Genomic DNA, 22,005 nt, shown 5'->3' with positions numbered 1-22,005 from the left:
AGGCCATGTTAGAAAGTCTCCTCTCCCTTTTTAAAAGTAGCAGTTTTAAGCAGATACTGGAGAGGCGGGGGTGGGGGGAGGAGGAAATCTAAGTACTCCTATTGTTCTGTATTTCTTAAGCATTGAGGCCGTGAACTATAGTAACCCCTAAACTGAAACAGCTCAGGTCACTTGAGGTTATGGAGAACTTCTGCAAAGAAGAGAGAGCTGCCCGGGAAGGCACAAACTCCTCGATCCTCACTTTTCCTGTTTTTTTACTTCCTGGGAGGAGGCTCCCTATGTTGAATTCTAGACCCTGCAGCGTTCTTCTTGGCTCAAAAACAGAAGTTAACAGAAAAATCTGGTTGGAATCTAAGATAAAAGTGCAGCCAATTAAACCGGCCTAAAAGTTTGCCTAAGGCTTTGGTTACAGCTGTTTCCTGTTACATCATTTGAACATTGATCTTGTTTTTTTTTTCTTGTCTGCTGTTTAAAAAAAAAACCAAAAAAAAAAAAAGAATTGAAACCATGTGACATTCTTCTTGCTGATGTGGCTGTAAACTGCCTTGCTGAGGAATGTGACTTTTCTCTGGCCACTGTCCCCAGAAGCACTCAATACTTTTCCTCCCCTCCCATTCAAGTTGAAAACAAAGGCAGTATTTGGGTTTTGTATAGGGTGTGTGTGTATAGCGTGAAAACCACCCTTAACTGTAGGACCAAAAGAGGCTTTCTAAATTATCCATGACAAATACACATAGGAATGGAGGCTTAACTCCTACATTTTCTCTCCCAGAAGTGAGGTAGGCATTGAATTAGGGCAGCTACCATCTGTTGGGGAGAAACACCAGATAAAGCCTCTGGGCTTCACTAATATGCATATACTATTCTATTCAAATGTATGTAAATTTTGAGGCTTAGCATGGAGGCCCCTGCAACTGTGGAAAAACATGGCCAGGTGGCAACTTTTACCAGCCAGTTTCTATGACACTGGCAAAACTGTTTAACGCTGCACAGCTGGCCCTAAAGACAGTTATTTGGAACATACCTTATGAGGCTTTCCTTGAGGAAAAAATGTATTCTGTTCCTCCTCCTCTAGTGTGACTTTTAAACCCAATTCACACAGCAGCCTGTGAACTGGCCCACATGGTTTCCTAATTATGGCATGTGAGTGTTTGGCTTCAGTGTATTTGAAAATACATTTAAAATACATGCAGTCTTGTGTATGTTTAGACAGAAGAAAGTCCTACAACTGCCAGCATTCCTAAGCCAGCAATGCTGAGAGTTGCAACATAAGCTTATTTCTGTCTGAATTTGCATAAGCTTGTGCCCCTATTGCATTTCCTTTGTAAAATGCTTAGATGTTGTTTTTTAAAGTATGGTAAGTGGTATATACATTTATGGGATAGGCAACAACTAGCTTTCCTGTGTTCAGAAGACTCCATGTGACCACAGCAGCAGCTGACAGACATGAGAGCTACTGCCACCCAAAGATAACTCTTTTCATCCCTGTCAGATCCCACTTCATATGTCTGTTTATTCACTTAACCCTTCCCTGCCAGCCCCTGACAATGGAGAAGAACAAGGAAGTTATAGCAAAGAGAAGATACATGGTATTCCTTATTTTTCTCTGTACTACTAGAAGAATACTGCTGCTGCCAAAGGGTTAGTGAGCAAGTAACAGTCAGTAGTAATGTGGAAATGAAGTTGTCTGCTGGAACCTGTAGCTCTGCATTTTATTTTATTTATTTAGCTGCCATTCAAAATAAGTATCTTTCCAAAACAGTGCACAAACGATAATTAAAAGCAAACAAACAGAATCAGCAATCAGCATACTGCCCATTATCCAAGACCCTGCTCCAGGTTCCTCCTCTGAGGCAGATTTGGAAAATGGAAACAAGAGAGACAGACCGCCTTTTTGGTAGTGCCCCTTAGATTATGGAACAGCCTCTCCAGTGCGGCATGCCTAGCACCAACATTGTTATCTTTTTGGTAGCAGACTAAGACTTTCTTCTATTCTTAGGCATGTGGCCTAAGTTTTTAAGTCAAATCTTGGATTTCTTATTGCTGATTGTTAAACATGATTTAGATATGTGTGCTTGTGTGTGAGTGCATGTGTGTGCACATATACTGTCTATTTGTATGCAAACTGTCTTTATATTATGTAAAGTAGTGTATTTTAAAGGTTTGTAAACTTTGTAAACTTTCGACAGAGCTGTGACTACTGGGCAGTATAGAAAGGCAGTAAATCTTCCATACACCTTCTTCCTTATTTGCCCTCCCGCCCTCTGAGATCGGCAGCAGAGGCCCTCCTCCGGGAACCCTCCGTGAGAGACATTAGGAGGCAAAGTACCCGGAGGAGGGCCTTCTCTGCGGTGGTGCCCCGCCTATGGAATGCGCTCCCCAGAGAGGTCCACCTGGCGCCGTCGTTATTTGTTTCTCGACGCCAGGCTATGACCTTTTTATTTAAACAATATTTTAATAACTTTTAATATCATCCATAGGTTTTAATTTGCACCCAGGGTGAATCTGGATTTTATTCATATTATTCGTATTATTTGTATTTATTTTATGTAAGCCGTCCCGAGACTATGCAATGGGATGGCATACAAAAATTCTAAATAAATAAATAAATAAATAGTAAATGAGGTACATGAAATGAAACATTTACATTTAAAATAATAAAGCAGAAAGAGCAGTAACAATCTGCAACATGAAATAAGAGTAGACTGAAATGAATAAAAGAAAATAGGAAAGGAACTAGAGGCCATCACTAAGTAGATCCTATTCCTTCTACTCTTGCTCTGTAGCAGCCTGTTGGAATGGCTTTTGGTGGCAAGAGTTGACGGAGGAGGCCTTTAAGCAGGGTTGATTGAATGGTCCTGTTCCCCTCTCATTTTTCTCTGCTGCATGAAAAGTTATTTGAATGGCTTTTCAGATAAATGGCATCATATGACATTTTGCTAGCATGTTGGCATGCTTCTAACGTAGCCCTGCTTTGTCTCTTTTGTAAAAGTTAGGGCTCTAGCATGCATTCCACAATTCTAGAAATGTTTACTTATATGTAAGCCCCACTGTATTCAATATTGCAACTTATGACTGATTTAAATCATTTAATTAATCATTGAACTGTCTGCTCAATTGATTAATCTGTTGAAATGTATGTAATTCACTGACTGGATTCAAACAACATGACAAGCTACTGTGGTATCCGCTGTGTGCCCTAACCCAGTCATGGTATTTTAGTGTGGTATGTATGGACTTTAGAAAACATAAGAAGAAACAACGGTTTGTTCTATGGTTTCTTCATTGCACAATGGATTATTATGTTGCCAAGGTTTCCATGGTCCTGGCATGGAAATATACAAGCAGCAATTCCAGGTATGGTCTAGCCATCCAGATTCTACTCTCCTTCTGCACCTAGGAACAGATGCATCACTATCTTCTTCACTCCCACAAGTGAGACAAGCCAAGTTCAAGTCCTCAAAAGCACAAGTCTTTGTGCTAAATTTCAGATTTGCCCATTGTGCTGCCAAATACTTGATTCCCACAACCCTAAACACAAACTGTTCAATCTCTGTTGGTGGAGATTTGCACTAACAGGCACCCCGTTGGTGTCCATATGGTGTCCACAGTAGATCACACAAACCATGCCCTAGTAATTTATGCAGATCTCCTCTTTCACAACTTCAGCTCCCATTTCTTATATATTTAGGTATCTGGCCATGCAGCACACATGAAACATTTTCATTTTTTAATAGGATCTCTCAAACACAAAGCAAACATGAAACCATTCTGGGAGCCATGTATGGCTGTTCAACAGTATAAAGAAGCAATAAATAAATGCCAAGAAGCTGATAAAAATCAGGTACACTGAAGTTGTAAGTGCCCAGTTAACCTTACCCCCACTGACCCCGTGCAAACTGGATTCCTCACACATCTATAACTGTGAGAAGGATGCAGATGATGTAGGCAAGGAGTGATGCACCTTGGGATTGAATTTCAGTGGTGGTTTATGGGATACATGCCAACAGCAGGAAGAATGAGCAGGGAGGATGAAACCAAGATAAGGTAGAAACCACTTGATTCCGTCAGGTAGATCATATTTCAAAAAATACATGTTTAGAAATATCAACAGTAGAGCCAAAGAATAGGAAATTAGATTGCAGCCTCGGAGTTGGAACTTAAATCCATGGTGTGGAAACCCATTGCCTTCAGTGTTGTCATACATGGCAAGAACATGATGCAGACGCTGCTGGGCCAGTTGTCAGCTCTTGTACAGTCACATTAACTGTGTCAGTTCTCCTGAAAGACCTTGGCTATTTCTCATCCTTCTTTTAAATGAAGGTGGCAGATCAAGACAACCAGGATGACAAAACTCTTAGGCTGCTTGAATGCTCTTTAACTTTATATCCTGTCTACATGATTTAAGCTGTGGTCTGTACACCCTAAAGAAAGAAAGAAGAATAAACAAGAGCTTAGGACACGGAGGAAAGAATCCACTGGTGTCCAAGCAGTAGAAGTATTCGTGTGCTAATGCTTGCTACTTGCCATGGATTTCCTAGGAAACCTGTCACACTAGCAAGCACCATTGATATTGAGCGAGATTTGGATTTTGCTAGCACAGAGCCACTATGCTAGTACATGGAGACTTTTGAACCCTACCCTCTGAACCAATGGAATATCATGGCAGTTCTGGACTCAGGTTGTGGAAAGGCAGATTCAAATCTCTGCACTCAGCATGAAGTTCAGCCCATAGCAAAAGTGCTATCTATTGTGCTGACCTGGCTCACAGGGGTGTTATGTGGATAAAATACGGAGTTTCTTGGAAACAAGGTAAAAGACAAGAATAACAAAAGTAGCTGTAGTGCTTAGATTACTCTCCTGAATATGGTTTTGTTGTGCTTCTAAATTGCTTGCTTGCTTTTACATGGGCTGAAAGTCTTTGGATTCAGGGGGAAATTCCAGTTTAAATGCTGAGGGTTGGAGGAGCTCATCTCATGCTACACCATGCTGCTTTTGAAAATGTTGCTCCTTTCAGTGAAAATATGTACAAAGCTTTGCAAGCCATCCTTTGGTAAATTAAATTGAAATGGCTCCAGTAGCTTTCTTAAAGTTGGGTGAGTTTATTCTGGCCCGAAGGAGAGACAACTATGGCCCAAGAAAAAGAGCCCAGTAAGCAGCAGAGGGCACAATTAGATGCCCTCTAGATGTGTTGGACTAAAATTCCTATCCTACCCAGTCACGATGAGCACTGTAGTCAAACACAGCTGGAGTGCTCCTGGTTGGGGAAGGCCTCCTTAGAGTTTTTAGTGAAAGACCTATGGATTAGTTTGAACTGATGGTGTCCTGCTTTGATCCCAGACCTAAGCAAAATGGCTGAGAACGGCATGGAATGTAGGAAGCTTGTCCATAAAAAGCTGGTAGCACCCTGCACCTTGCAGCCAACAACAATAGCAGGCTGAAATCTGCTGTCAGATTTGCTTAAACAAAGGATTTCCTTCTTGGGCTGAGAGCATGTAATGGAATGTAATGAAAATCTGTATACATAAAGATAGTTTCCAACTGTTGAACTCCGCTGTGACCAAAGAGGATGGGACTATAGAAACCAGGAAAAGATCTGACTTTCAGGGGCTAGGATCAATTAGCCTTACCCAGGCAGGGTGTTTGTGTCCCTTGATTTTCTCCCATGTATGTATGAATGTATATGATTGCTCTTCCCTCATGTAAGGAAAGCAAAAGTGTTATGCTCTGTTTCATTTGGAGTATAACCTGTGCCCTAATTGAGAGGAAGCTCTGGACTGAAAAATGATTCTTTACCCCTCCCTCACCAAATGCTTGTAATATACTAGCTCTCCTTCCAAACCTGGCATACCCATCATAATGGTGGGCATTTTTAGTGGCTTATAGCAGCAAGTTCCTTTTATCTCTTTGTTGCACAATAGTTTTTTTTAAAGAAAAAAAGTCCAGGGTGATGCAATTCAGATAGGTTTGTTTCATAATAGCAAACCTTAAAATTCTATAGCATCCAGAAAAAAACTTCCATCCATGTGCTAGTTACAAATTTTATTTGGAGATCCCGCTCCTCCATCAAAAAAACAAAACCCAAAAACCCACCGTGGTGATGTTTACATATGATATTGCATATAACTGACTTCACATGGATAAGAAAGATCTGTTGGCTCAATACAGATCTGGTACATACAAAAAAAAATTGTGTGTGCTCAGAATGAAATAAAATAGAACTCTCAGTATTCTGGAGATTGCAGTCAGGTCAGGAGTAGTATGCTGTTATGTTGATGTTTGTGTTTTATGTGGAATGGCCTTTAATGAATAAGTGGCAACTTGTACTGCTTTTTGAACTATGAGACTTCTGCTTTAAAGTTTTCGCAGAAAAACAGAATGGGTTTTGAACTTACAACTACTTTAAAATATAATCTGAAGAGCCATCCTCATGAAGTATGTCCCTGCTTTTCTTTTGAACTACAGCTGGTGAGCATGAAAAGCTGGCGTGACATGAGGCAGGAAGTGATGTTCCTGAGTAATGTGAATTCCAGTGATTCTTCTACCGAAATTTATCAAGCGGTGTCCCGGATTGTTTGTGGCCATCCTGAGGGGGGCGGTTTACAGATCAAGTCTCTCAACTGGTATGAAGACAACAATTACAAAGCTTTCTTTGGAAGCAACAGCACTGAAGAAGTAACAGATGATTTCTATGATAACTCTACAAGTAAGTGAAATTCAAGGAAGACCTCCACAATTTCTGTTTTCAGCTAAACATTAGCATGCTGCCCTTTTGTATTTTCAGAAGTTCAGGGAGCTACAGAAAATTATGGGCCTGTGCTCTTGGAGGTGGGAAGATGCTCTTAAATTTCAATAATTTTCCTTTTCTTTTTTACTTACATTTCATAAGTATTAATTATATTTATAGCCCAGCTTTTTTCCTTTGGTGAGGAACCGAGGGCAGCTTACATGACTTTTCTCTTTTTCTTCATTCTATCCTTGCAATCCTGTGAAGTCGGTTAGGCCAAAAGTCTGTGACTGCCCAAACTCACCCAGTGAGCTTTGTGACCAAGTGGCAACTAAAACCTGGATCTCCCAGGTCCCAGACCGATCTAGTCACTGTACCACACTGGCTTTCTTTTAAAGCCATTCTCTTCTTTTCTTTTAAAGCTCCCTACTGCAATAACCTGATGAAGAAACTGGAATCTAGCCCACTTTCCAGGATTATATGGAAAGCTCTGAAGCCTTTGCTTGTTGGCAAGATCTTGTACACCCCTGACACACTGGCAACAAAAGCGATCATGTCTGAGGTAAGACCTTTGAGACCAGTTTCAGTTCCACATCGGCCATCTCTGTACCTTGGCTATCAGATTCTTACAAGACAGGCAATAGAGCTCAATGAAAAGTCCACTGTCTGTGTTAGGGAGGGACTGTAGTTCAGGGGCAGAACAAAGGTATGTCAGGTTAATGCTGAGCCTGAAAGTCTCATCTCCAACAATTTTTTTTGCGAAATGTTGGACATTATAGTGGGGGTGGGGGTGGGGAGGCAGCTCCATACATGTGTATAACTTTGGAGTGATGGGAGGCTGAAATGATTAAAACCTTCAGTTAGGTTATTGGTTAATGGTAACAGCAGTAGTGCTGTCTTCCTTATTTTTTTCTTTGCTTCAAAAAGTGATGATGGCAGTACGTTTCTCTCAGTGGCTGCCATTTTGTCTGAACAATGTCCTTGTGGTGACCTTACATCATGAGACATCATTGTCCTGAGAGGTAATATGGCAGCAGAGGAAATACAGGAGGTGCTGGCAGGCAGTCACCAGGAAAAGCTGTCTCACCTTTGCTCCTTGCAGTGGGAGTGAACCATAGAGGGTTTCTTTTTGAGAAAAGAAATCGCTAAAGACTGCGACTACATTTAGGCCATTTTGGGTGTCCTGAAATGGCAGTGAACAGTTAGTTATTGGCATCATCATTGTCATTGTCATAGAGGTAGTTGTTGTTTTACTAACAGGTTGCGGGAAAGGTGCTTGTAGGTTTTTCTGCCTCGGGTGCAAAAATAATGTTGAGTATTATGTACCTTGACAAAGGGAGAAACAAAATGGTAGGGGTGGGTGGACACCACTTCTTGCTCTGTTGCAGACAGTAAACTATGTTAGGCTAATCTCTTGAAAAAAAAATCATCTCTCCACTAAAATTTCAGAAATCCACCCACTTCATATAAACATACATGCACAGGGCTGGTTTGTATAGTCGCAGCAAGCCATTCTCTGGCTGGCTTGCTCATTCATTCATGCATTCATTCTGTTTTTTGTTGACCCAAACAGATACTCAAGAATGTCAAGGGCTTTAATTTCAAGTAGTACAGTGTTTTTAGTGAATATCTTTTTTTACTGTGGTTTTTTAATGCTCTGAACCCATTCTGAATGCATGTAATGTAAAATTCTGAATACTGTATGACAGAGATTGGCCAGTTTCAGGCTTATTGGACATAGTTTTTTTTGGGGGGGGGTGTTTCTAGAAGCTTAAGATTGGTGCCACTGGCACACATGTAGAATTAAAGAATTCACAGCTGAGGAACTTGAGTTGTGAAACTGAAAGCAGCTCATGGTCCTTCCCACAAAAAACTGTACTCAGTTACCCCAAGCCTGGGATGGGAAGTCCTTGGCAGCAAAGCCAACAGTGAGGAGTGATGGAAACTGTAGGCCAAAATATCTGGAGGGCTACAAGTTGTCCACCCTAGCCCTAAGCATTCTTCATTTCAGCAAACAAAATTTAGGGTAGGAGAAAGGAGTCATTTTGTTTCTGTTCTTGTTAAACAATTGGGATTCAAAAAGCTTGGCGGCAAATCACCCAGAGATCCACCAGTAGATACAGATTTACCTTCTGCTCACCATTGCTGTAAATGACAAATATTATTGGCTGATGTGAACTAGGAAGATGTTGGTGGTGGCCTTGTACGTGTGCTCACCTGTAATTAGTCACAGAACAGTGGTCCTTTGGGAATACAACCATTGCTGATCCCTCAGGTAGAAGGAAATCTGAGGGGATGGGGTTCTGCTGCTCAGCTTTTTGTCAGTTCTTCTGCTTTTGTGATTTTGATGTCACCTTTGCTCCCTTTCACTCTCCTGGCAGGTGAACAAGACATTCCAGGAGCTAGGTGTCCTCCATGATTTTGGAAAGATGTGGGAAGAGATAAGACCCAAGTTAAGAACTTTCATGGAGAAAAGCCAGGAAATGGATCTGGTCCGGGTGAGTACAGTACAACTTTTTGTTTCTCAGATGATACCAAGTTGGTCTTTGGAGGCCTAGTTACAAGAAGTGACTTAAATCTATTTACTTTAGTACCATGATCAGCACTTTGGTGTCGAATGCCTGCGTGCATGTCTGTGTAACAGCTCGATTCTTGTGACAAGCCTCCTTGTACTGGGCTTTCTTGCCTGTGCGATGTGACAACATCCAGTGATGGAAGAGGAAGGCGCTTCTCTCTAGATGGCACCTCTCCCCTCTGTGATTTTGTGAAATGCAGCAGAGGAGGATTGGTTGAGCACAAGTCAGGCAGACTCCAGCTGGTGCATAAATCAACCCCCACCCTCCATACTGCCTCCACAGGCGCCTGTGAATGTCCACCTGCCAAGGACATGGCTCAAATGAATGTGAAACAAGGGGATATTCAAGCACAGACAGGCTTCACATTCATTTATGCTGAGCGCTACTTCCATCACCTTTCCCTGGGCTCTAAATTAGAGAAGAATGTGATTAAGTATTAACTGACTGGTCGTAATGTGAGCACCAATCTACTTGTCACTATCCACTTTTGCAAGCATGACCGATACATTTAATTGGGGATAATAATAAAAAACACCCTTTTAGGAATGTAATCCTGGCTAAAATAAAAGCTTCTAGTCTGGTGTCAGTGGTGCTGTTGGCTAGCCATTGTATTGTTGTGGCCAGACCCCTGGACATTGGTCCAGGACACAAATTGCTTATCAGCCGTGAAGCTCAGTGAGTACCAAAAAAGGTCTCTTTGTGTGCCTAAAATTAATTACAGGTCACTAATCCAAGATATTCCTCTGGGGAGCCTGACTGACTTGTTCAGCTCCAAATGAACAACACAGTTGTTTTATTTAACTTGTTCGGGGTGCCTTAGGAAGTTAATACACTCTTACACTGGTTATCTCTTTGCCTTTATCTCCCTTCAGTAGAGAGCCCTTTGAACTAGCCTGACTGTGCTTAACAGCCACCAAACAGCTGAAGCAGTTCCTCTCTTCTCCTAAGCCTGCCTGTTTTCAGCCTTGCTTTCTTTGCTTGCTTTTTAGCAGAGATAGCATCTGGTTTTCTAGAGGTGCTGTTCAAGGCTGCCTCCTGGTGGGGCAAAAGTGGGACTAAATCACAAGAGAACTCAATTCTTTCTCTGAACAGGCCAAGAATAATGTGTAGATTTTTATCTCACCCAATTAGGTCATATGCCATATTTACTGATTTTGCAGTGTAATAATACCTTCCTATGATCAGGGCTTCTGGAACCCTGAGTTCTCAGGGATACTAAAGGATGTGTGAGATTTTCTTGGCTTGGCCCTGCAGCTTCCATTCTGTCAACCCTTTATAGATGTGGAATTGATTTAATGCTACTTGAGCCAACATGTGGCTCAAACAAATCCCAGATTAGGATTTTTTTAAGGCAAGGAAATTACTGTAAAATTTTGGACTCCACTCTGAAGTTTGGATTAACCCCAATTTGGCACAAATCTAAAATTAATGATCAGAAAATTTGAGGTGGCCAAGGTGGAATGTGTGCATAGTCATTCAAAGGAGGTGGCTTCCATACTTCTCATGTTAAAAACTGCAGCAGAAACAGCAACTGGCATCTAACAAGATGACCCCAATTCATGCAACTTACACAATTTGTGCAAATGTATGCACTTTTGGTAGAGATAAACGCAAGCCAGTGTTGTATAGTGGTTAAGAGTGCAGGACTGGAACTCAGGAGTCCTGGGTTCTAGTGTCCACTCAGCCATGGAGGCAACTGGGTGAGTTTGGGTCAGTCACAGACTCTCAGTGCAATCTACCTCACAGGGTTGTTGTTGTGAGGGTAAGATTGAGAGACGAAGAAGTATGAAAGCCACCTTGAGTTCCTTGAAAGGAAAAGAGGCAAGATATAAATATAATAAATAAATTTCTCAGCACCACATTTGTGAAAATATTTTCAGTTGTTTCTTAGAAGTTGAGAATAAACACCTGACTCACCTTTTTCTTGGCTGTTGGTCAAAAATGTGTCAAATATTTGTCAAGGTCAGAAAGAGAGAGTTTTCCAGAGTCACACATTCCTGGAGACATTACATTTTTAAAATGTCTAGTTTACTTGTGAAAATGTGCGTATGGATAGTTGACCTGCATAATTCTCAGTTCTGTTCTCATATTATTGAAGCAGTGTTGTCTCTGGCTGGAAATCTGGAAATATTGTCGATGTTCACAAGCAGGCATTGCGAGTTAGGCTACAAGCTGCTTAGATTTGTCCAGGAGAGCAGGATGTGGTGAAAGAATGTGTGGCCTTTTCCACTTAATCTGAATTGTGATGTAAGAGTTAGAAAGAAGTTAAGAACCTAATTCTGGTCTCCAAGATGATGACAAAGTCCTATGCATTAGGGCAGCCTTCCCTTCTGCTCCAATCTGGTGCCGTCTAGATATCTAGGATTAGTTTCCATTACCTCCAGCTAGCATGAAAGTTGTATCCCAACACAACTGGAGCACACCAGATTATGAGAGGATCAGGTACAAGTTTTAAAGGGAGCTTGGTGGAATTGCCAATTTTCCTCTTAAATAAAGACTGTTATTTAATAATGGATTGCAAGTGTTTTTCCCTACCTGTACACCTGGCGAGTAACAATAAGCTTAAGTATGAGCTACCAGTGAGAAGACTGAAAACAGCTCTGTAAAATGCTGTTAATTTTCTCCCCTTTACTTCAGAGTAAATGTCATCTCCTTTGTCCTGTTGATAACTTTAGGCATTACTGAAGAACAAGCTGCTTTGGAACCACCACTTGCCAGGTTCAACCTGGACCTTTAAGGACGTGGCCTTGTTCTTAACAAAGTACCCAGAGGATGTTCACACAGAGAATGGTTCTAGCTACACCTGGAGAGATGCTTTCAATGAAACCGATCAAGCTATTTTGACTATTTCCCGCTTTATGGAAGTGAGTCTCCTATTGTTGTTTGCATGCATTTGGTTTTATTTCATGTTTAAATCATTTTTTAAACTTCATTTCTGCAATAGGGGGATTCTTCATTCATACACAGAACCCAAATTGATTCAGAAATGAAAACTGTGTTATATAGACTAATGTGGAAAGGAAATCACTTTTAGGGGACATGCCTGGTCATCTTTAAGATTTGTGTGGGGGTGTGGGGAGGAATTCTTGGGCCAGATACTCCTTTTTCAATTGACTTATGCAATTCTTATTGTAAGCCGCCCCGAGGCTTATGCGATGGGGGCGGCATATAAGCTGCCTAAATAAATAAAGTAAGTGAGCCAAGCCACATTTTCACTTCATTTTGGACAAGTTGCCTTCCCGGCCTTGCTTGTGTCAGTAAAAGGGAGCATCACCATCGTTTATATGCTTAGTCATTCAGTACTCATTAGTCCTATCAAATCAAATAGTTCTTTGGAAACAACCTGTGCAGGACTGGGATGATGGCAATAATAATGCACTTGGTCACATGTGCTTAGGCTTTCAAGACAGCTCAGGATATCAAACCACATCCAATAGGAAAGTAAATGAACATTCCATACAAAATTATATTTACTTAACGGTTGTGGTAGACATAATTTGGGGGCAATTTTGACATCAACATTGCATTATAATTAAATAACAATGTAGTTAGACATATGGTTGAAATACTCTTGATTTCAAAGTCAAATGTTTACTTCCCAGAGAAGTTTCAGCTCAGCTCCTGATTCAATTATCTGTCATCTTGCAGTGTGTCAATTTGGACAAACTGGAAGCCATGCCTAATGAGATGCAGCTGATCGACAAGTCCATGGAACTCCTGGATCAGAGGAAGTTTTGGGCAGGCATTGTTTTCTCTGAAATGGCTCCTAACAGCGTGACTTTGCCACCTCATGTCAAGTACACGATACGGATGGATATAGACAATGTGGAAAGGACAAACAAAATTAAGGACGGGTGAGTATTCCTCCAAGAGGTTTTGTTCATGTTTGTGCAAGCAAATGTGAATTTCAGCAAATGTGAAATGTGCTTTGGTGTAGATACTGGGACCCAGGCCCTCGAGCTGATCCCTTCGATGATATGCGCTACATCTGGGGAGGCTTTGCTTACCTACAGGATGTGATAGAACAAGCCATCATCCGGGTTCAGACGGGTTCTGACAAGAAAACTGGTGTCTATGTGCAGCAGATGCCCTACCCCTGCTATGTGGATGACACGTAAGTGCCGCTGTAAACAATGAGTGTAAAATCTCAGGCCTGGGATCAAAACTGGCTCTCCTGTGTTCCCCAGATGGTGACATTCATTTCCCCACCCCCACCTTATTCCCCCATTTTGAAAGGTTGAAATGCCTCTTCTGGGGCTTTTGTTACCTTCAGAAACTTTGCTATTTTAATGCTGCCTTCTCTGCCTTGGGCCCCACTGATGGTTGGAAGTTGGAATTGCCCTCAGCCTAAAAGGTTCAGCATCATAAATGAATGATCCTTTTCCATGATTGATTCCTATAAGGCATAATGAGCCTGTATTTTGGGTGGCCCCTGTAGGACAAATTTAAGCAGCCTTTAATCTGTCTGGAGACTTGCAGGCAGAATAATAGGAAATAATTTCCGTTATGGGGCTTCAGCATTTCCCTGGAGAAGTCAGTTGTTCCTCAAGTGATGCCATTTTCTCAAAATGGTACTATCACAGGAGAAGAAGCTGCCCTAGAAAGTCTTCTCAGACCGACTCAGAGGGAATCAGTGCCTCCAAGATGAGGCTACGTAGGCTTCCTAGTGAGAGGCGGGGTCCAGGATGGCACTGGATAGGAAGTAGTTAGCAGTGAGGATTCTGTTTCTAGCTATGGTTCAGCAGATGCTCCTGAAACGGTCTTCCTCTGCTTGTCACTTCTGAGCATTGACTTTCCATCTACCTCTGATGGCTTCCCTTTATAGACAAATCCTTGGGTGATTGGCCGAATCCTTTTTTAAAACTCTCTGAGCTGCTAGTCTCACGACATCTTGGTATAGTGGATGCCAATCTGAATGGAAGAAGCATTTCCTTTTGTCTGACTGGAACCACTGTCTATTCAGGAACATAATCCCAAGCCTTTGCCTTTCTCTGTCATTCTCATTCAGATTCCTGCGTGTCACAAGCCGATCAATGCCTCTCTTCATGACTCTGGCTTGGATCTACACTGTGGCAGTGAATGTCAAGGGGATTGTGTATGAGAAGGAAGCCCGCCTGAAAGAGACCATGAGGATCATGGGCCTTAACAATGGCATCCTCTGGCTTAGCTGGTTCATTAGCAGTTTCATCCCACTTTTGATGAGTGCAGGCCTACTTACTCTCATCCTCAAGGTGAGGCTGGCTCCATTTCTGTGATGGGATGAGTCCTTCATGTCAGTTGATCTAGTTCAGTGGCTACAGGTGAAATGTAGCCTTCCCCAAACTGGTGCCTTCCAGATGTATTGGAATGCAGCTTCCATCATTTCTAGCGAGCACTCCCTGCAGCTCCCAGCATTCCCAGCCATGCTGCCTGGGATTGGTGGAAGTTACGATCCAGCACATCTGGAGGACACCAGGTTTGGGAAGGCTGGTGTAAGTTGTGACTCAGGAGACCCTTACCTCCTGCCCAAATGTATTAGGCAGGCTACCTTCACTGAGCCACCAAGTCCCATTTCAAGTATGAAGATTAAAAATAGTTCTACCATGTAGGGCTGTTGTACAGAGTTCTGAGATAATGAATGTTGTTCATCGTCCCTCTCCTTGTAATTTCTGCTGGCACTCATTTAATTCTCACTCTAATGAATAACTGCAGTGACCAGGAGCCTCATGCTGAGTGTTTGGATAAACCTATAACCCAGAGTGTGTTTCTGTGCTGCAGATTCTGTCCTACAAAAGGGAGGTGAAGAAGTCAAGGAATGACAAAGGAAAACGCCAGCAATTCTTAAATGTTTTTCTATTGCAGATCATTATTGCATTTTAGATTGCTCTTTGCAGATCACCAATTTTCTTATATTATAGTCACCAAATGGGAAATCATTAAAGGTTTCTGAATTAAAATGTCTCCCTTCCTGCAATCCTGTGCAGCTGTTCTGAATTTGCAGAGAGTGAACAGGAGAAGTATTGCTTAATGACAGGCAGGTGAGATCTGTTAGGCATGTACATGCTCCCTGCCACTCAGGTATTTGCTAGTTGACTCTGCAGGGCCAATTTGAGTTGAATTTTAATTCAGTGTTAGTTGCACTTTGCTCTGGAAAGAGTCACCCCTGTCGTATAATTCTAGCCCACAGGTGACCCGTCAGCTAAATTTTAAGAATTGATGGCCTGTGGCAGGGGTCACTTGTCAAGAAAGTACAGTTGACATCCATATCCAAGGGGGTGAACAGACATCATCATATACAGACAAGTTCATTTATTATTCCTTTGATCGAATAACTCCATGCAGTCCACTGTAAATTCATGAAAAGACTAGCATGGTGCAAAGGCTGGAGTGTTGGTTTTGCATTCAGGAAACCCAGGTGGGACTCCCCACTCAGCTGAAAAACTCCAGGTGTGGCCTTGGCCAAGCCATCTCTGACCTCAGTCGAACCTTTGCAGAATTTTACTAGAATAAAATGTTTGCCTGACCTTCTTGAGGTTAAAAAAAAAAAACCCAGTAGCGCAAAGGAATTAGCAGAACAATCTAATGTGTTTTCAAAAAGAACCTAGAAGGTCCAAAGACACAGTACCTTTTCTGTATCCCTTTCCCAAGAATGGGATGGCTGATGCGTTTTATGCCTGAGACACGGAGCTGCTGTCTTCCCTGCCCCTGCCCTGCCCGACCCAATGAATGTCTGTGTGTGACATGTGTTTTTACTGCAGACACAAGTTTAGTTTCACTCAAACTGTCTTCCCCAACCTGATGCCCTCCCATAATCCCCCTCCACCATGGTTGTTGTTCAAGTTGGGGGATGGCTAATGAATCTTAGGCACAGTGAAGGTGTGTGAACTGGTACGTGGCTGGAAGCCAATTATAACTGTTTGGTTTCGCTTCTCTTTATGCAGCTTGGAGACCTGCTGCCCTACAGTGACCCCATATTGGTGTTCTTCTTCCTCTCTATCTTTGGCTTGGTGACCATCATACAATGCTTCTTCATCAGTACCTTATTCTCTAGAGCCAACCTGGCAGCAGCTTGTGCAGGGATCATCTACTTTACTTTCTACTTACCTTATGTGTTGTGTGTTGCCTGGCAGGACTACTTCACCTTTTCTTTCAAAGTATTTGCGGTGAGTAAATGGAGAAGGGAACAGGGAGAAGAATGGCCCTACTAGCAAGGGCAGGATTTTGGCCTATTTTGGGTAGACTTCCTTGGCAGCCTTGATTGGGTGATTGGTAACAGAACCCAGGCTTAAATGACTAGGTCAGGAATAAGCAACTTGTGAACTTCCTGACATTCAGCCTACAGTTTCCATCAACCTGAGCATGTATAGCTGGCAGTGAAAGATAATGGGGTGGGAGGCAAAAAAATAAAATAAAATTGTGAGAGCCAAAGTTGCCCACCCCTTCACCAGGGCTAGTGAGATTATTTTCTTAACCCTCCCCAGTGGTTGTTTCTCACCGATCTCTTAAATGCTTTAGTTAAACGTACCCACATTTGTGCCTATCTTTCAATGATTGGTCCATCTCTCAAACCTACCAAGCGAAGTGGATTTCAAATGAACATTGTTTGGGACAGCAGGATTCAGCTGTTACCAGCAGTTGTATAGAAGACCTTTCCCCGTGTTGCTCCAAGAGCATCTGGCTTCAGGACAACATGAGAGGGGCTGAAAGGGACATGTCACATGAGAAAGGATCATGTGAAAAACGTTGTGAACTTCACAGAGAGTTTTGATTGTTGGACAGTATAGCATGTGATAAATGAATAAATAAGGAACTGCGCCATTGGCTCCTTTCATGTATCAAAATTTACTGGAGCAGTGTGGGAAGTGGTAACTGCAGCAATCTGGAATCAACCTAATCAGCTTTTACTGGGCTCCCTCTTAGTTATGGGTGGGATAGTCTGAACTGTTGTTTTCTTCATATAAAATCATAATTGATGAATATATCAAGAATGTTACTTGATGTGTTTCTTTCCTCTTTCTCCAGAGCCTGCTTTCTCCTGTGGCTTTTGGATATGGCTGCGACCACCTTGGTCAGCTTGAAGAGCAAGGGATTGGGCTGCAGTGGGACAACATCTTAGAAACCCCCTTAGGAAATCACAATTACAACCTAACCACTTCTGTGTGTTTGATGCTCTTTGATGGTTTGCTGTATGGGATAATAACTTGGTACATTGAGGCGGTCTTCCCAGGTGAGGAGTCATGCTTTCATCTTTCTTCAGGTTGCCCCACTTTCCTCCTTGCCCTTCCACAATGTATACCTGCCAACTGGGGCTGCTGCTATTGTTCCTGTCAGGTTATCTTACCTTGGGAAATTACAGCAGAGACATCTCGCAGGGCCAAAGCCCATGCATCATTTTAAAGACACCAGCAGAATATATGGCCTGATATGGATCGCTATTTAGACATCTAAATTACAGGCATCAGTCCTCCAACAGAGTTTGTAATCCCGATGATGGTGGAAGGAATAAAGTCCCTCTACCTCCCCTTTGCTTGGGCTCTGATCCAGACACTAGGACCCCATGCTTACTCTAAAGAACAGAACAAATTTGATGCTGCTAGTTCTATCTTTAAGGTAACTTTGAGTAGCAGTACTGGTTATGCCATGCTTTTCTTTCTACTGAAGCTAGTAAAAGCATGAACCCAGTCTCCACCATCATTTTTATGAAACTTTTTCTCTGGAGTTGTAGGCTCATGAAAGCAGAGCATTCTTGGCAGCAGTAGTCAGCCCCTTCCTTCCTCAGTCCTCAATCCTCAGACCCAACCCAGGCTGTGATCAGTGTGTGGACATTAGCTTCCATGACTGGAACTATGTCCAGTGGATATAAGGTCCTGCACAGAGGGTAGATTTGGCCACTTTGAGGGCAAGGGGACACCGCTTGGCAAGTGACTCATTTCTTGGGAGACAAAGGCCCACCCCTAAAACTTTGGGTTTGCACAACCTGATAAGCTACAGTGGGTTTTTTTTCTTTTTCTTTAACCACTATTGGTCTGTCTAGCTGCCCAAATGCTGTTGTGGTATTTCAGTGTGGTACATTTGATCTTTAGAAGTCAGAAACAGAAAGGTTCCTCTGTACTGAGATGGCTTGTTTTCACTGATCAGCTCCCTTGCCCCCTCTGCTGTGCTTGAGCCCTGCCTGCATAGCAGAGTGCTTGACAGCCGTGGCAAGCCAGATTCAGCCCACAAGTGTGGCTGCCGAAGAGAAGAGCCTCCTCCTTCCCTGTGGAATGCCACCTAGAAGACAAGAGGGGAGGAGGTGGTGGGAGGGAGGAGACTCCCCAGCAGGAGTCTCTTATCTGACTGGAAGGTCAAAAAGAAAGAAAAGAAAAGAAAAAGTGAACCATGGCAACCATGCAGGCTTGCGTCTCATCACTTGTGAACCCAGCCTATGAATTTTGCAGGAAACAGGGTACAAAGATTTGAGTAAGGCTTCAGTCTGAATAAGTCTGCTTGCTAGATTGGGAGTAAGTCACATGGAAGCATGTGGGATTTAGTATGGAATAAGCTTATATAAGATTGCACTGTAAGCAGAGCTTCTAATTTTGCAAGTGAACTTCTCAGAACTTCAAAAATAATTTTACATTTGAACCTACCTTTCACAGTCTGTTCGGTTCAGTGAGTTTAAACATACATTTCTCACAACATTTAATTTAGCTTTGCCATTTGATGCTGCTTGGAACACTGTCTGCAGGATATATTTCTGGATAAGTTGATTTCAAGCATTCTGAGTTTTACTAACTTGATTTGTGCTGCCTTACTTTCCAAAAAGGACAACTAGGAATCTCCTTTTTTCTAACCTACTTATTAAAAACTTGATCTGCAAGGTTGCAAATGGAAATTCTCAGTGGATGCAGAAATGTATTTGAGTGGTGGTTGAAATAAATGAATTTCTTACTGTAACTCATAAACTGAAAGAACCTGGTACTTCTTTCCCTCAATAGACTGTATTGATAATCTGTCCTTCTGCATTGTTGCTGCTTAGGTTATATACTTGGTGTTTCCCAGCAGTCACCTGTGGGGATTGATCATAGGTGCCAAGAAACTCACAGCTCAGCCAGGAAAATATGGATGAAGCGAGTTTTAATATTTACAAAATAACCCCAGTCATAGTGCCTTTGCGCATCAGAAATATTGTGAATTATTCTTCCTAAGTATCATGCACCATTGTGTCTCCTGTTCAGGCCAATTCGGCATTCCGAAACCCTGGTACTTCCCCTTTATGAAGTCCTATTGGTGTGGTGAAGAGTCTGGGGACCGACAGCTTCCTTCTGTTCCTGCAGAATCCTCTAAAAGTAAGTGGCTGATTTGTGAATTTGAGATTTTCGAAGTGTCTTCTGAAACAAACAAACAAACAGAGTTCAATGAAGAACTGTAGAGAGAGTCCAGGAAGTAGAGATTTAATAGTAACAGAACAGTGCCATTTATGTTGTAATTAGGGTTGTCAGCTTGCAACCTAGAGGCTGGATGAAAGCCTTTAAGAACCAATGTTTTATTTAGAGTAGATCCACTGAAATGAAGAGAATGTAAGCTTTGTGCAATACTAGAACTTGGGATCATCCAAAACTGAGCAGCTGATCTAGACAAAGGACAGTCCTTCTTTAGCATACTGTATGTACCTCTGGAACTTGCTACCATAAAATGACTATGGAGTAAATCAGATAGAGGTAGAGGTCTCATCATGGGTGGCAGCCATGATAGCTGATAGGATGTCCAAATGGACCTTTCCCTCTCCTTCCTAATCGCAGTATAGGCATAGTGTCTATTACTTTTGAATATTAGATAGGCCCAAACAACAGAAGGCCAACCAAGTCAAGCCTTACTTAGGAACACCCAAGAGTGCATCTCGCTGGCCACTGTTAGGAACAGAACACTTGACTAAATGGATCTTGCTCTATTTTAGCAATGAAATGCACTCGGGCCCTTATGCTCCACTGTCAGAGCCAAGATAAACTCAGCCTGAGCCTCTCCAAAAAGAACAGAAAGCTTGTCACCACGCCTAGTACAGACATTTCCCCTCACAGGCTTATTTAATGGAAATAAACAACAAGTTGAGCTTCCTCTCACGCTCATTTGAATTTCCAAGAATCACATCCCTTTGGACACAACAGGAAATGGCCACATTCTCATTCTGTTCCAATTTGTTCTCTCTTGCAATGGCTTCCCAGCTGATGGCTGAAGTAGACCTGCACTTGCTAAAAAGTGCATTGCTTCACTAAGTGGATTTACTTCCCTGTTCTGCAGTCTGTATGGAGGAGGACCCAAGCCATCTTCGCCTCGGGGTGTCCATTCAGAACCTGGTTAAGGTGTACCGTAACTGCAAGAAACTAGCTATAGATGGCCTGACACTGAATTTCTATGAAGGGCAGATTACCTCCTTCCTGGGACACAATGGAGCTGGAAAGACAACCACAATGTAAGAAAGCAGCACTGCTTATTTATCAAGTTGTTACATTTATAATCCACCTTTCCTCTCCATTTTGCATTTATATTCCACTTTCACATTTGTATCCCTCCTTTCTTTATTTTATCTTCAAAACAACCCATTGAGATAGGTTAGACCTTGAGTTTAGAGCTCAAAGTCATCTACATAGCAAAAACATCAAGTGAGTTTCATGGAGCAGAAGCTGGGTCCATAGCACACTGGTTCTCTGACACTGTTAAAGTGGAGCAGAGAACCTCAAGAGCCACGTTCTAACATGTCATATTAACTCTGTTTCCCTTCTGTTGCCTTCAGGTCCATCTTGACTGGATTATTTCCCCCAACATCAGGCACAGCCTTCATCCTGGGCAAAGACATCTGTTCTGAACTCAGCACCATCCGGCAGAATCTGGGTGTCTGTCCCCAGCACAATGTTCTGTTTGATGAGTAAGTCACACTGTGAATCATGGTCCGCTTGTATCTTTTTTTATTCATCCATAAACAGTAAAAATATCATGATGGCTTTGTGTATATGTGTTTGAAGAGGAGGCAAGCATATTGATGAGATGGCTCAGTGTATCATGTACTCAAAACAGGAATCCTAACAGTGAAGGCTACAACACCCTGGTTCCTGGCTGGCCAGGAGGTAGAGTTAAAGGAGTTATTTGCAGAGGTGTCATGAAGGGCTGCTTCCATGAATCTACAGCAAGCTGGGGGTGCGGGTTTTCTGTTGGCCCACCTGGCACCAACTTTACTATTTTTTGGCGCCAGATAAAGACCATTCTCTACTACAGGGCATTCAAGTAGCCTACTGAGGCCTGCTAGCTATTAAATAGGTCTAAATATTTATTTTTTAAGTTATGATTGAAAGATAGATTTAAAATTTGGTTTTAAATTTTGTATTGTCACCTTCAAATGATGTTTTAATATGATGTATCTTTCATTGTTATTTTTAATGTGGTTTGTGAACCTCCCAGGGTGGTATAGAAATTAAATAAATATATGTGTCTATGCACTTTTTAAAAAAAAATCCAGATGAAAGCTAGGCAGGACATATAGTTTCCATTCAGCTTTTCCTTGCCTTTATAAAATGAAAGGAAAAAACAACCTTGAGATGGGGATAGTGGGAGTGATTTAACCTTCACTTTCCTTTCTGTTTTCTGTTCAAATTGTCCTTTCTAGATGCTGTGCTACTTATATGGAGAAATTAGCTTTAGGAATTGATTCTTTGTATAAAAACATCAGGAAAAGGGTTAAGTAACCGCTGC

The 22,005-nt window shown here is 42.1% G+C and overlaps 1 protein-coding gene across 2 annotated transcripts in view; it reads left to right on the top strand.

Moving 5' to 3' along the window:
* ABCA1 (ATP binding cassette subfamily A member 1) overlaps nucleotides 1-22,005 on the top strand; it is a 119,218-nt gene that overhangs the window by 63,257 nt on the left and 33,956 nt on the right. For both annotated transcript variants that reach the window (XM_044443848.1, XM_044443849.1), the window contains 12 exons: nucleotides 6,466-6,706; nucleotides 7,150-7,289; nucleotides 9,109-9,225; nucleotides 11,979-12,167; nucleotides 12,952-13,157; nucleotides 13,241-13,417; nucleotides 14,312-14,534; nucleotides 16,224-16,445; nucleotides 17,305-17,509; nucleotides 19,500-19,610; nucleotides 20,560-20,731; nucleotides 21,053-21,184. In XM_044443848.1, coding sequence (XP_044299783.1) covers nucleotides 6,466-6,706; nucleotides 7,150-7,289; nucleotides 9,109-9,225; nucleotides 11,979-12,167; nucleotides 12,952-13,157; nucleotides 13,241-13,417; nucleotides 14,312-14,534; nucleotides 16,224-16,445; nucleotides 17,305-17,509; nucleotides 19,500-19,610; nucleotides 20,560-20,731; nucleotides 21,053-21,184 — 2,135 coding nt within the window. The remainder of the gene's footprint in view (nucleotides 1-6,465; nucleotides 6,707-7,149; nucleotides 7,290-9,108; nucleotides 9,226-11,978; nucleotides 12,168-12,951; nucleotides 13,158-13,240; nucleotides 13,418-14,311; nucleotides 14,535-16,223; nucleotides 16,446-17,304; nucleotides 17,510-19,499; nucleotides 19,611-20,559; nucleotides 20,732-21,052; nucleotides 21,185-22,005) is intronic.

This window comes from Varanus komodoensis, unplaced genomic scaffold, assembly GCF_004798865.1.
Source record: "Varanus komodoensis strain SLA01 unplaced genomic scaffold, ASM479886v1 scaffold43, whole genome shotgun sequence".
In the NCBI taxonomy this organism is placed as follows: domain Eukaryota; kingdom Metazoa; phylum Chordata; class Lepidosauria; order Squamata; family Varanidae; genus Varanus; species Varanus komodoensis.
The sequence above is the reverse complement of the archived record's forward strand: the minus strand, read 5'-3'. Positions and strand labels throughout refer to the sequence as shown.